Source organism: Acanthochromis polyacanthus, chromosome 19, assembly GCF_021347895.1.
Source record: "Acanthochromis polyacanthus isolate Apoly-LR-REF ecotype Palm Island chromosome 19, KAUST_Apoly_ChrSc, whole genome shotgun sequence".
In the NCBI taxonomy this organism is placed as follows: domain Eukaryota; kingdom Metazoa; phylum Chordata; class Actinopteri; family Pomacentridae; genus Acanthochromis; species Acanthochromis polyacanthus.
In genome coordinates this window covers 28832896-28848863 of record NC_067131.1, presented here as the reverse complement: position 1 = coordinate 28848863, position 15968 = coordinate 28832896, and the positions used below count along the sequence as shown (strand labels likewise).

Sequence of the window (15968 nt, the reverse complement as noted above, 5' to 3'; positions counted from 1 at the left end):
TCCCACGCTGTGGGTGTGGCCTCAGTGACGCACCTTTCTCAGGTAAAACTTCATGTTTACTTTTCACATTGACCTCCTTTCACGCTCTGCCACCTGAGCAAAGTTTACTTCAAAAAGAACACAGAAGAGTCTTTGTCCATCTGCTGACAACAGTTTTAGTGTCATTATTTTGCTTTGAAGCAGCTGAAAAGGTTCAGTATCGGTCTGTGAGCAGAAAATCCACCAGGAACTGATCCATGAATATATCTGCAGTCTTATCTCTGCACCGCTTCAAGTAGCTGCAAATGGTTCACTCAGAGCTGATAAACTGCTGCAGCTAATCTTTAGTTTCACTCTGAGTAGAACTCCAGTGTCTGCTAGTTGGCTCCCTCTACAGTCAGAAATAAGACGTAGAAAATCAGAAAGCTAAGGTAAAAAGTCCAGATGTTGATCTTCTGAAGAAAAAATATGAATTGAAATATGAAAAAAAAAACACATCCATGGATTACAAATACATAAAATAATGATTAACTGAGTAAAAAAGATGATAAAACGTCCAAAATATAAAATGAAGTCCAAAGTTTGAGTTAAAAAGTCAAAATTGTGACTCACTCAGACAAATTTAAAGAACAAAACATCACAATTATGACTGCTGAGTCATAAAAAAATAAAAAGCTAAAAAATATGATTAAAATTAAAACTATTAGACTACATTTTGACATTGTAATGAAAAAATGTGATTTGAAAAGTTAAAATTATGAGTTATGATACAAGATAATTAAAGAGTCACAATTATGACTCTGTGGAGGGAAATTATGATTTGAAAAGTTATAAAAACATCATGGATTTAAATTTACAAGAAAGACTTTCCAAGTTAAATTAAAGTCAATCAAATGTGACAAATACAGATTTTAACTATCTGAGGACAAATAATGAGCAAAAAAGTCTAAATTATGACGGCTAAGTCAAAATTATGTCAAAAGGATCCAAACTTTAATTATGATTAAAAAAAACGACTGAATAGTCTAAATTTTGACTTTCTGAGGAAAGATTATTCATCAGATATAAGATGAAAGCTCATAACTACAGAAAAAAGGAAAAACTATTAGTTAAGATGCCATTATTCAAACATATTCATTGAAATCCATGAGATTAATGTCAAAATTGTGAGTTATGAGGTTAAAATGATAAGATAAACAGTTGGAAAATGTGTAATATTACAGAGAAATGATAAAGGTTTTTGTGAGATTAAAAGTTTAGTCTGTTCATCTCTCTACAGTCCACCACTATAATAACAACAGGTGAAGGAATCCATGATTTTTTGTCACTTAATACTTTTACTACATCGTAAAAGTACTCAGTGATAAAAAATAATAATAAAGTGAAACATGAATTCCTTCACTTCTAATCTGAGACTTAACTGTGTTGTTATTATAGTTCAATTTCTTGTACAATAATGTTATGTTTTCTTTTTTATTCTTTATTTTACCAGATAAGATCAGTTGAGAACAATTCCTCATTTACAGCGATGACCTGGCAAGAGGCCCCAGAGGAAGAAAAACAACAAATAAACAATACATACACAAAAAATGACACACAAGTGTTCAGAGATCTGCAACTCTGTATGTCTAAATCCATTTATGCTGTACAACAAATGAGCAGGAAATAATCTTATTTACAGATTAAATCTCATTTAAATCATAATGATAGAGTCATTCTCTTAGCCTGGCCGTGCTAGACAACCCACGGCAACGAATTTAATTCTCTGCCAGGGTGGGTCTAGTTACCCTCCATAAGGCTCGAGGCTGGATTCTCCTAAAACTGGCCGGACCAATCACCATGAAGTGTAGAGTCAGAAGGTGGGCGTAACTAAGTGATGACAGAGGCGCGACGATTCTGACAGAAACAACCGGAAACAACTAGCCTAGCCGCGCTAGGCTAGTTCACGGCAACGAATTGAAATTCTTAACGACAACAGTCGTTGAGCTCCATTAGCACCGACTCTGAATAATCTTTCTGTTAACATGTCTGTAATATACTTGAGCTTCACCCATTGACTGTATAAATAAGGCTTCACCGAACTCCTGCATCCTCTGATTTCCGGCGCTCCAGGAGCCTATTCGTTGTGCTGATTGGTTGTATACCTACCCAATTGCTGCAGAGTGATTTGATAGACAACCTTTTAGCCCACCTCCCTCCCTGTCAAGAGTTCCTAGACCCTTGTGTCTTCAGACCTGGATCTAGCACGGCTAGGCTATCATTCTCTATCATAGAGTGTGATTCTCTCTGAGACTCTACAGCGCCCCCACGTGGTGGATTGATGTATCAGCAGCTCCACATTGTAAACCTTTTATTTTAGTTAGCATGAAGATGTTTTTGTCCTTATGTTTTTTTTGTTTTTTTTTTAATTTACTAGTTACTCACAGCTTCCACTGAACATTTATTATATTGAAAATAATACATTTTTGGGATATTTTTTTATTCTATTTTTTATATGTCTGGAAACAAACTTGGAATTAAAAGATTAAATTCCTGAAAATGACTGAAAATTTGGTAGAACTGATTAAAAATCTATTCAGAGAAAGGGGGAAATATTATTTTTGTATATAAATATATACAAATACAATCCAGGCCAAACGTGTGGAAGCCGGATCAAATTTATGCAAAAAAAAATTGTCATGGCTTCATGGGTACAACAAAAGAAACATGATTATGATATGAAGGATCGCTCATCAGAATACATCTCTACTGTCACCCTCAGGTGCCTGTACCCGTTGGTGACGGGGGGGGCGAGGCCCCGCGAGGCGCCACCCTGATCGAATCCATATGCTGATATACAGTCACAGTCATAGTGCCACCTTGTGGCTAGACAGTAAGTATTGTATAAGTGGTCTATACATGCTCCAATCTGACTGAAATTTTACATGTATGATCAGAGTTCGGTCCTGATGACATCAATAGACCAATATACAGTCAGAGTGATAGCGATAGGTGGATGGACAACAAATGCTGTGTAACTGCCTCATACGCGCTTCAATCTGCCTAAAATTTTACATCTGTGATCAGAGTCCAGTCCTGATGATACCCATAGGCCGACATACACTCTCGGTCGCATTGCCACCTGGTGGACATGTGTGGATTCGTGGACCAGCAGCGATGCGAGGACCTGTCCAATGCTTCTTGCAGCTTTAATTATTTATGTTGTGTCTACACTTGTTTTAAAGTATTTTTTGCATTTGATTTGATTGGCAGCCCTGCAACTTCTATGATTTTATTTTATTCTATTTTTAAATAATTTTTTCCTGCATTTTTATGTATGTTATATTATACTGTAAAAGTGTTCTGATACATTTCACTGTGAAAATTCAGTTATATGGATTATATTAGAGTACACAGGTGTTCCTAATACATTTTCTATCAGTTCTGTCAGTATTGATTCTATTTGTGTCTTTAATACATTTTATATCAGTTGTATTGATTATATTAGACTGTACAGGTGTTTCAAATATTTTTTCTGTCAGTTGTATAGATTTAAATATATTGTAGAGATGTTTATAACACATTTTCTATCAGTTGTATTGGTTATATTAGACTGTACAGGTGTGCCAATAAGGTTACTGTCTCTTTAACAGTGGGCGTGTCATCTCGTCGCCAGGCCCTGCCCCTCCGTAGCAACCAGCACCCCTCGTGTCTGTCTCCTAGTAACCGTCCGTCCCTCCGCGCCGCTGCAGGCCGCCCAGGACCCGCCGAGTCCCGGATTGACCGTCTATTCCCGGTCAGAACCGTCCGGTGCTTCCATGGAACCGAGCTCCGAGTGAGCCGAGGCGCCGCCATGAACGACCGGTACCACCGGGCGGCCCGGGACGGGTACCTGGACGTGCTGAAGGAGGCCGCCCGGAAGGACCTGAACGCCCCGGACGAGGACGGGATGACACCGACCTTATGGGCCGCTTACCACGGAAACCTGGAGGCGCTGCGGCTCATCGTGAGCAGAGGGTGAGTCCAGTACTGGGACCGGAGCCGGTTCCTGTAGAATTTTAATTTGTAGAGTTTTTTTAATCAGCAGCTGTAGGTTTTATTAGGATAAAACTTCAATAATAACTAACAGAGAGGCAAAATAATTCAGTTTATCATAGATGACATTTATCCTCGTTTTCTTCTGCTGTGGCAACAACATTCAGTTTATATTTTATTATTTTTACTGTTTTATTAATTTAGGATATAATTTATAACAACAGATATCATTATGGAGCCTCCCCATGTGATTATTTACAACATGACACAGTTTTTTTATATTATATTTACTTTATTCATATATGTTTATATGAAACTGAGTTATTATTTATCTCAAAATGCCCAGTTTCTTCGTGTTGACATATTCAAAAAAATAATTACAGATAACTGTTTATTATCACCCCTGAAATCAGAAAACAAAGCCATAAAAAATGTATTTTTTGCCATGTTTTTGTCAAAATGTTTTATAAATCAGGCATTAGCAAACCGTTCAGTGAAAACCTTCATGATGTAGATACACAGGCATACAGCTGCAGCGTTCTGTGTTTGTAAGAGCTGCTGGAGTGCAGATTTTTGAAGGAGAAACTCATTTTGAACAAATAGCCTTTAAAGATTTACACAATAATTGAAGTTTATAGACACAAATGGACAAAAATTACAAGATAGATGTAAACATTTGGTTGATTAAGGGAGAATTCTAACATTGAAAGTCTAAATTATGTCATATTCTGGTGAGATTATGTGATTGAAAGGTCTAAATTATGAGACAAAGAGAAAATATAATTATAAAAGTGTGATAACTGGCACTTAAGAGGGTGATTTAAACTCATTTTCGCATGCAGAAACAGGTAAAATGCAGTAGAATAAACGCCGAAATGTGTGTTTTGGATGTTTTCTCTCCATTAGTTATGATGTAAATTATCTAAAAAATCTTAAAACTGACCAGTGCATGAAAAGAAAATGTAGATTTTGTCTGTACTGTCTCACTTTAAGTGGAAATGAATGAATTTCCCCCCTATTTCAGTCAAAAACTTTTGCCTTTTAGATAATATAACTGAATAGGTAGGTAGGTACTTTATTGATACTGAGGGGAATAATAATAGTAAATAAATAATAATAATAAAGAACTACCATATATTTAAAATGTAATTCTAGGGGCTTTCTGATACACTTAAACCTGAATTCTGTCAAAATATCAAGATTAGTATCAGCATTGCCTTTGTTATAGTATATTCTGTTGTGTACTCCTCTGATAAGGTGTTTAAAGAGACACAGACATCATAAGAATGGTCATGGCTTCACACACAAACACACACTAATAAATAAAATAAAAGGAAGTAAAAGTACAAAACAGATCATACATTAAAAAAGAAGATTGATTTTATGATGAAGAAGCTGCGTTTAAATCTGTTTGTCAGAAAATAGATGTGCTCATAAATAATAACCTGGCAGAATGTGTAAAATATTCTTTAATGAAAACATGAATGATCGGAGCAAATAATAATAATAATTTAAAAAAACTTTGTCTGACCACTAACCCAAAATAAAAGTTCTTCCATGATCAAACATATTTTTTATTTAAAAAATGGACAATATTTGACAAATTTTGCCATCGTATGTAAAGTTAGGAGCACAACTGTATCAATAATAAAGGATGAAATAAAACAAATATGAGATTAAAAGTTCAATTTTTGACTTCCTGAAAAAACATTATGAGAAAATAAGGGACAATAAGTCAAAATGATGAGAAAAAAGTAAAACTTCTGACTTATGAAGGTGATTATTATGGGATTTAAAAGTCCAAATTATGACTTATGAAGGTGAAATTATGGGATTTAAAAGTCAAATTTCTGAATTATAAAGATTTAAAAGTCTAAATTATGACATTCTTAGTAAATAATGGAGGATAAATGTCAGTATCAAAATGATGACATTAAAAAAGCCAGATCTGGACTATCTGAGGAAACATTATAAGAAAATAAGGGACAGTAAGTCAAAATGATGAGGAAAAAGCCAAATGTTGGACTTAAGAAGATGAAATTATGGGATTTAAGAGTCAAAAAATAAGGCACATAAAGTCACAAGGATGAGAAAATAAGTCTAATTTAGGACTTAAGAAGGTGAAATTATGGAATTTAAGAGTCAGAATTATGGTGTTCTTAATAAACATGAGATGATAAATGTTAATATCAAAATTATGACATTAAAAAAATCCTGATTTTGACTTTCTAGAGAAACAAGTACGATTTGACGTGATAAAAATTCTCCTCATCTTCCTATCAAAGAAAACTCACATTGACTAAAATAAATATATTATATTTTGTAATAAAAATGCTCCCTGTGATCCAATCAGAGCTGCAGGACTCCATACATTCTAACAGCCTGATTATAGAGAAGGTCACTGGCTAAACTGCTGCTTAATGGATCTTATTAATGTCTCAGGTTTATTTATGAGCAGGTTTGATGATCTTCAGAGACGTTTTAATACAGATCAGATACGTTCAGATCTGAGGCTTTGCTGCAGATTCAGCTGCAGGTAGAGGATCAGAGGAGGCTTCTGTTGAGGTTTTGCTTCAGTTTGATGTTTTCTGGCTGCAGATTAGCAGCAGCTTTGTGTCATTTATCATGTTTATAATATGAGGCAGCAGCAAAAAGGTCACTCTGATGGATGTGAAGCATTAAGACAGAGGAGTCAAACTTATCTTAATTCAGGGAACACATTCAGTCCAGTCTGATAACCCATAAATAACCACAAGTCCAAATGTTTCCTTTGTTTTAGTGCAAAAATGCTCACATTTAAGGAATTATGTTTTTACAAAACATTATGAACGGCCTGAGATTTCTTAAGAAAAATGAGTTCAATTTCAACAATATTATGCCTCAGTTGATCATTTACACGTTACAACTTCCAGATATCTACAAAGAAACAAAACATGTAGGATTCCAGGATTGACGTTATGGTGCCAGGAAGTCAGTGAGTAGGGACATGATTCCAAATTCAGATTCTGCATAGTCAGAAATGGATGATTTGACACCAAAATCATTCAAATGGGACAAGCCTCTGCCATTTTATTGTGAAAAGCAACAGTTCTCTCTGTTCAATGGCGGCCATCTTGAAAAATGGAATTTTTGGGTGGCTCATGGGTTTTGTCAAAAGAGCAATCCCCAAGGAGTATGTGTGTCTATTTTTGTGTTTTTTTTTTAAGGAAAGGAACAATTCTCCTGACATTTATCTGCTCGCCTACCAGCAGAACATCCTACGCTGCTCTGTCTGAAAACGTGTCAAAGAAAAACATTAACACAGAAGTATATTATTACTACATGTATAAATGACAGATTACGTGTTGTAAGCACTTAACTAATCAACAATAAATTCAAATTTGGATTTAAAACAGAAACTGAAATGTAAAGTTGAAATCTAACTTACCAAAAAACTTGATACGGTCAAAAAATGTTATGCTCAAGCAAAGATTTTTTACGTTGCTATATGCATTGTATCTGCCAGTCCTGGGGTAAAATGAGTGAAATCTGCTGGTTTCACCCATGATGGACCCTCATCCTTTACTTTAAAACATCCTTAACTCAGCCAGAACCTAAAGGCTTAAAGTAGCAAGAACAACAAACAGAAGGAAAGAAATGGTCAAAAATGAATCCATAGATCATGCAGTAAGTCAGTACTTGTAAGCAACCAAACACTGCAATGCATGACATTATAGTGCAGATATGCAACACAGAATGCATTCTATCAGGAATATGCTATCAATGTAAAAGTTGACATAAAGTTTGAGTTGCTAATATTAAAAATGTCCCTGAAAAAGTTAACTCTGAGGCATGCTATCATTGTATCATATGTCATTTCTATTGTAATGAAAATACAAGAACAATATGATTATATTTGAAAACTACAGATTCCAAGCTTTTATATGATATATAACATGTTGTGATTGCCATGAGTGAAATGGCTACAAAAGCTGTCAATTTTCAGTAAAAAAGAACTGAAAAATGAGTAGAAAAAAATCACATTTTGCGGTAAAGTAGAAATAGTGGGAATGAGTTATTGTACTGTTAGCACTCAAAGTCATATTTAGGACATCATAAAGGTTAAGGGGGGAGGGGGGGCATGGTAGAACATCTGGGCCCCTGGACTAGAGAGTTTGAAAGCATAAAAAGCTAATATTATTTTAAAAAGGCCAAAATTATGTTGAAAAATGATGACTCTTGAACTTGTTTTATGGCTCTTATCCAGGTTGTTTCCTCCTGACTAGATCTTTACTCGTGTTATATCTTCTAAGAAAAAAATGGACAATAAAAGGCAAAATTATGAGAGTAAAATGATAAAACTATAACTTAAAAAGTCAAACATTTTGACTGCATGAGGAACAATTTTAAAGTAAAGAGATAAAAAATGAAAATACAAATATTTTGTCAGTCGATTAGTGGGGTCTTTTTAAAATGAAAAATGACTTAATACGCAACCATTATCTATTTAAAAAGAAAAATCATCACACTTGAACTTGTTTAATGGCTCGTATCAGGTTGTTTTCTCCTGACTTATGTTGTATCTGCTCTCAGATGTACGTCGCTTTGGATTAAAGCGTAGAAAAGAGTCAAAATTATGGCTTGTCAGAAAAAAATGGGCAATTAAAGGCAAAATCATGAGAAAAATGATAAAATTGTAATTAAAAAGGCAAACATTTTGACTGTAAGAGGAACAATTATGAATTAAAGAGACAAAAAATGAAAATACAATTACTTTGTCTGTATATTATTGTTGTGTTTTTAAGGGGAAATGAATTAATACACAACCATGATCTATTTAAACAACAGGACAAAGTGTGTAGTATGTGACGGGCTGTCTGAGATTTTTGTGTTCTCGTGTTTGTATGATATCTGATTGAATTTAGTCAAAACTTTTAGAAAGACCAACAAGAATATGAGATGGTTAGTTCAGGGACTGTAGGAAAGTTGAAAAGCAAAAGATTCCTCTCTGCTTTTACAGTTTCCTGCTGAGAAACTCTGTAGAAATTTGGCTTTTTTTTTTAGAATAAAACATGTTCAGAGGTTTATTGTGTGACACCAGCTTCGTTTTGTTTATTTTTCTGGTTAATAGTTGTGTATTTTACCTCCTCTATCTCACGGTCAGGTTACTGTAAAGTGTGATTTCTCCTGCTGCAGTGATACGTCTCCTGCCGCTGGAATCCGATCTGTTTAATCGTCCTTTCAGAATAAACAAACAGAAATAAAAGTCGACTCTGTGACGCGTTGGTGCAGCTCAGTGTGTGGAATCAGCGTGGGTAGGAGGTGGTGACCCGCTGGGCTCGTGGTGTCGCCGGCTGTCGGTGAAATAAAGCTTCAGGGTGTGTTGGATTAATAATGCAGACTCACCTCTGTCATGTTTAACCTGCAGCGGGTGAATTATTGATCAGCGATCGGCCGTGTGGGAGGAGGAGGGATTTAACAGCTCCTAAACACACCGCTGCAGCATGTTGTTGTTGTTGTTGTTGCTGCACTGCTTTGTGGGTAGCGGTCTACTGTTATTGTACACTCCTATGAAATACTGAAGCAACAGGTGGAAGTCTCTGTTAATCCTCTGAATCTCAAGCAGTTTCTGTGAGTTTTTTCGATGGTGACAGTCGAGTTTGTCTCAGTTCAACGTGAAAGTTTTCAGACCCACGTAGCGCTTCAGAAAATCACAGAGGCTGGTTTGTAAACTAGGAGAGAGTGGGGTAAGATGAGCCAGTTTTTACTTGAGGTGTTATTACAGTGGAGGCATGTCAATAATATCTAAAAATAAAACATGTACGTATACGTCAGCATGTGGGGCATCCCTGGGAATAACTGGTTTGGAGGTAAATGAATAGTTTTTCCAAAAAAAAAAGTGTTTTCTTGTCTCAACTTGCCTCCATTAAGGGGTAAACTGAGCCTTTGGAGTAAATATGTCTTGGTAAATCAGTTATATTGAAGTTAAATAGAACATTTCCATTTGTTCATCCAAGACCTGGTGGGCAGATCCTGTCCTCTTGAGCCCTGTTCTGGTGACTTATCGTTTGTTTTTGTCCATGAATCTCTTTAACACTCGTGTCGTCCTGTGGGTCAAAATTGATCCGTTTTAAAGTTTGAAAATGGGGAAAAAATTATATTTTCACAGTGAAACTTCTGATGTCCACATTTTCACCATTTTGGGAAAATCTTTGAACAATTTTTGGTGGAAAAAAATAAATGTTAAAAATGTTGAACATTCACATAAAAATCAACCAAAATCCAGTGAATTTTGCTGGATTTTGAAAATATTTACTTGAATTTTCTTGTCAAATTGGGGGGATCTTTTTTTAAAAATAAAAATTTTAAGGGGAACTTTTAAGAAATTATTGGAATTTTCTTCCTGAAGGTTTTGCAATTTTTCAGAAATTTGGTAAATTTTTTTGCTGAATTTTTGTATTTTTTTCAGACAAGGAAACAATATTTTTAGGTGCCTGTAAATGAGAACAGGAGGGTTAATATATCTGAAAAATTGGTTTTGCAAATACTTTGAGAATCCTCAACCAGAGCCTGTATTTTGTAAGGACTTGACCCTGATTATATGTCATTTGAAAGCAGAAAGTCTCAAGATTCGAACAGTCTAAACATTTTAGAGTAACATCACCACAGCAACAATCATCCATACTTTTTAATAAGAGTGTATCTACAGCTAAACAATAGTTTATTAACTTTTCAGTCATCTATAGAGGCACATGGTTGAATCACAGTCAACAATCGAAGAAACAAAATGCTTTCATGGTTTTAGATTTTCAGTACAAAGGGAGAGAATGTTATAGCTGTGGAGGAAAAAGAATCACATTCAAAATGTTGAAATGTCTTTATTCAGAATCTCACACACCAGATTATAGGAGAGGAGGAGAATGACAGTATTTGTACACTTGTTTAGCTTCCTGTAAGTTCTCTCTGTTCTGGATAGTTACTCTTTTGTTCAAAGACAACTCTGAATTCTCTGACACAAGGATGCAACTCTTTCAAGGCCTCCTGCACATTCTCAGTATTTGTCCATCAGAACCTTCCAGATTAGAACCAGAAAACGACACCAGTAATGGTTAAACTAACCCTTCTGTTTCCTCCAGAGGTGACCCGGATAGATGTGACATCTGGGGGAACACGCCGCTCCACCTGGCGGCTGCCAACGGCCACCATAACTGCCTTTCCTTCCTGGTGGCTTTCGGTGCCAACGTGTGGACTCTGGACAACGACTACCACACCCCCCTGGACATGGCCGCCACCAAAGGCCACATGGAGTGCGTGCGCTACCTGGACTCCATCGCCGCCAAGCAGATCACCCTCAACCCAAAGCTGGTCAGCAAACTGAAGGACCGGGCGTTCAGGGCCACCGAGCGCCGCATCAAAGAGTGCGCCAAGCTGCAGAGGAAGCACCGCGAACGCATGGAGAGGAAGTTCATGAAGGAGTCGGCGGTTCTGGACAACATGGACACCATGAGCTTCTCCAGCTCCACCAGCAGCAGCACGCTGAGCCGCAAGTTCAACACGGTCACCTCCAACATGCCATACTCACAGGTGCACCCAGAAATAGTCATAAAGTTTAGTTATACAGCACTTTAAAAGATAAAGATGAAACCAGAGTGGGCAGATAAATGAGAATTAGAGTAAAGGACACGAACACAGAGGAAGTAAAGACAGTCAAATGCATCCGATTAACCCTCGTTTTCTGCTTCCGTCACATTTTTCTTCACTGTTGGTTCATTTTTCACTGCAGTTTATGGGTCATTACAGAACAGGAGGACGTTTGGGTTTCAACATTTGAAAAATAAACCTTCTCTTTTCAGGTTTTCTGCTCCATATTCATCAATAATAGACTAATAATAATAATATCACCAGCTTTCAGTAGTTTTTGAATTTTCCCTTAAATGGGAGCATAATTTACTAAATGAACATTATACTGTATTGAAGGGACTTGGAACTAGAGATTGAGATCTTAAACTTATTTAAAAAATGTTTAGTGACTTAACAGAAGTGAGAAGTACAATCATTTTCTCCTCTGGACAATCTGACTTCTTTTAGCAGCCAGTCGCCCCCTGCTGGCTGATAGAGAGAATGCAGCTTTAAGTGTTTAGTTTTCAGAACAGAAGTCTACGTCCATCTTTTATAAACAGTCTGGACAAGCCTGTCGGAGCAGAAGCTAGTTTGAAATTACAGTCATTTATTATTGTTTGCTCATTGTTATTTTCTACTCTCCTCTCAGGCCACCCTGCATTCGACCGCCAAAGGGAAGGCAAAGATCCAGAAGAAGCTGGAGAAGAAGAAGCAGGTCGACGGTACGTTCAAGATCTACGAGGACGGCAGGAAAAGCGTCCGCTCGCTGTCCGGCCTGCAGCTCGGCAACGATGTCATGTTCCTCAAACAGGGAACCTACGACAACCCCAGGGAGCGGTCGCGCCTCAACATCCGCGACATGTTCCACCCTGACAACGACGACGACACCGACACCGTCTCCCGTGCAATGAGCGACCCGGGCCTCCACGAGGCGGCGTACTCGGAGATCAGCGCCGACTCCGGCCGCGACTCCCTGTTCACCCGGCCTGGTCTGGGCACCATGGTGTTCAGGAGGAACTACATGAGCGGGGGGATGTTTGGGATCGGAGGACGGGACGACGGCAGCGTGGCAGGAAGCGAACCTGTGGGCCGGGCGCCCAACGTCCGCCTGCGGGGCCACCTGCCTCGACGCTCGCCGAGCTTCGACGAGGACAGCATCGGCAGCGCTTTGAGCCTCCAGGAAAGAAACCTGCAGGAACTGCCGTGGGAGGAGGCCGAAGTGGGGCTGGACGAGGACATGGAGCCCGAGAACAGTCCTCTGGAGACCTTCCTGGCCTCCCAGAGCCTCGGAGAGTTCATGATGCTGTTCAGGAAGGAGAAGATCGACCTGGAGGCTCTGATGCTGTGTTCAGATCAGGACCTCACCAGCATCCACATCCCTCTAGGCCCCAGAAAAAAACTGCTGGATGCCTGCAAGAGGCGTTTGGACACTTTAGACGAACCAGAGGCCATCGAAGACACTGAGCTTTGAAGATGTAGTTTCAGTAGAAGCACCGATCTTCTCCCTTATTCCTCCCAGATAAACACAGTAGCTACTGTCCTTTCCTTCAACAGTGCAGCCTTCAGATCACATCTACTGGATTGTGAACACATGAATCAGAAAGTGGATCACTTTTGGTACCTTTAACTTTACATCTACATCAAGTTTATCAGCTGAAAGACTTCTTCTTGCATATAAAATCTGGGGAGTTCCATGGCGTCATTTTAGAGATTTTCAAAAACAAAACTTGCCATTGAAACCTGTTGGTGGGCTTTGAGGTTCGCAGGATTCAGGGAAACAAGGCAAATTTTTGATTTGCAACATTTCAAAGGTTTGCTTCACAGTTCTATGGAAACACGACCAATGACATATTTTTGGAGGCTCTAAACAGAGAATAGTAGAAATAAAGTGGTAATAAAATGTATTTAGACATCTACAAATAAAACTTTGGGCTCAGAAAACATGAAAATACATGCAGAACTTGATTGTCTACTTTTAATACGAGGAGATAATTAAAAATTGGTGGCGTTTTCCTCTTATTTCAACAACACTCCACATTAACAGCTTTTTACTGACTGAACAGTGCCACCTAGTGACGGGATGATATAACAACATGAAAATTAGAGCTGAGTAGCAGGATTAGACATATTAATCCTTCATACGTAATGCTGTTTTTTCTGTTTGTTTGCAGGATAATGTTGCTGTTATTATGCCTCTCAGAAAAGACCTCATTATCTCTGCATTTTGTATTAACACATCTAATAATGATTTGTGTATCAGTGAATGTACCTGAACCTGTCCATATGTTGTTTATTACGTCTTCTTTGTCCAGTTTTCTTGCGTATCAGTGACTTCAGAGCGTCTGTGATGGATGTAAACGGCTACCGCTCTGTAAACACTGCAGCAGCACGAAAACAACGAGGCGTCACGCTGAGGTTATGTGACGGTGAGATGGATAACGCTGCTATCTCGGGTTGCGTTTTTGGTTTCAAAGGTCTGTCAGCCGGTGAACTTGAGAGTGTGACTGAGCTGGAATGTGCGTTTTTACGTTGGCAGTTTTTGTAACGATCGTCTGAAGATGTTTTATTAAAATAAAGTGAAATTTGTTACCGTTCTGTGTGGGAATTGATTCAGAATTTAGATTTTATGAGTTTATAGAAGGTTTCCTCAACACAATCAAGGCATCCAGGCTAAAAGAGACTACAAACACTATTAGTTTGTGGTAATTTTTCACCTCTTTGTTGTAGTTTTAACCACTGTGAAGACATTTTTTGTAGTCTTGCATCTCTTTGTGGCAATTTGTTGTTTTTTGTGGTAAATATTTTGTGATTTGTGTCATTTTTCATCAAAGTAGAGTTTTCTTTGTTTTAATTTGAGGTTGTTTTGTTGCTATTTGTGGTAATTTTCTTTCTGGATGCAGCAGTTTATTTAGATTACTAACCATTTTGTGTCTCTTCGCAACCTTTTGGTGTATTTGTAGCTGGTTTGTGTCTTGTCATCATTTTTTTTCTCTTTGTGGTCACTTTGTATTTATTTGTAGCTGCTTTGTGATCGTTTTGTGTCTCTTTGTTGCAGTTGTGTATCTCATTGTATTCATTTTGTGTCTATTTCTAGTTGTTTTTGTGTATCTGTGGTTATTTTGCTTCTAATCGTGGTTGCTTTGTGTCTCTTTTTAGCTGTTTTGTGACTGTTTTAGGTCATTTTGTGTCTTGCGTTGACATTTTTTGTCTCCTTGTGGCAATGTTGTGTCTCTTTACAGCTGTTTCATGTCTCTTTGTGGTCTTTATGTGTCTCTTTGTATTTTGTGTCCATATTTGTAGTTTTGTGTCTGGTAGTATGACAAGGACGTCCACTAGGCTGAACAATATTTTTTATTTATTTATTTATGTTTTGTGGCTGCATAAATACAATTAGACTGTATTTTCTGAAACAAGACCAAATGTAACCCACACAGCCGTTAAAAACACAAATGTACGTCCTCAACTTCCTGTCAGGTGACTTTAGCATCTGAACTTGTCACAGTTTCTAGTGTGAGGGCTTTAGGTGAGTATTTACAAGTTGCTCAAATAACAAATAAACTACCGTGATTCACCTTGAGTAAAAAAACACACATATACCTCTGAACAAGACGCAGCTCGTCAGTTTTTATCCAAATCCTGCTGTAAACTTTGCTAGAACTTGTATTAGCTAGCTAGCTGTGGCTAACATTCAACAACTGTATGAGAAAAGCAGATTTTTTAAATTGAAGAGAACTGTGGAACAGAGCTGAATTTGTCTAACCAGTAGGTAAATGTTATGATACAACAGTCGAGAATAATTAATTTAATGTCTGGAGTTGTTGATAGGTTGAAGGCAAGCTGATAACTAGCTAAAAACGACACAGGCTAATAACTAGCATAAAACGAAACAGGCTAATAACTAGCTAAAAACGAAACCGGCTAATACCTATCTACAAACTAAGCAAGCTAATAACTAGCTAATAACTAAGCAAGCTAATAACTAGCTATAAATGAAATAGGCTTTTTGTAGTGTTTCATGCGTCATATTTAATATAAGGTAAACAGTTTTCTATTTGTGGGTTTTTTCATAATTATTTGTACTAGTTTTATGTCTCTGTTGTGGTTTTATGCGCCTTTGTTTTTGTTTTGTGTGTATTTATACTGGTATTGTGTTTATTTTTGTTGGCTTTTTATCTATGTGTTGTCAGTTTGTATCTCTTTGTAGTTGATTTTTGTCTCTTTGTGGTCATTTTTCCATCTGTTTATTATTGGTTTGTCTCTTTGTAGTCTGTTTGTGGTGTTTGTTAAGTCTATTTAGTGTAGGTTTGTGTCTCGGTTTGTAGTATTTTTGTCTCCTCATACTAGTTTTGTGTCACAGTTTTTCATCTACTTGCTAC

At 37.4% G+C, this 15968-nt stretch overlaps 1 protein-coding gene across 1 annotated transcript; it reads left to right on the top strand.

Annotated features, from left to right (window-relative positions):
• Positions 1–3645: 3645 nt before the first annotated feature.
• On the top strand, positions 3646–14186 carry ush1gb (Usher syndrome 1Gb (autosomal recessive)). Its single transcript, XM_022211861.2, has 3 exons — positions 3646–3975; positions 11109–11556; positions 12242–14186. Exons 1-3 carry the CDS (start codon positions 3812–3814, stop codon positions 13061–13063), a joined length of 1434 nt encoding a protein of 477 aa, XP_022067553.2. The 5' UTR covers positions 3646–3811; the 3' UTR covers positions 13064–14186.
• Positions 14187–15968: the final 1782 nt, after the last annotated feature.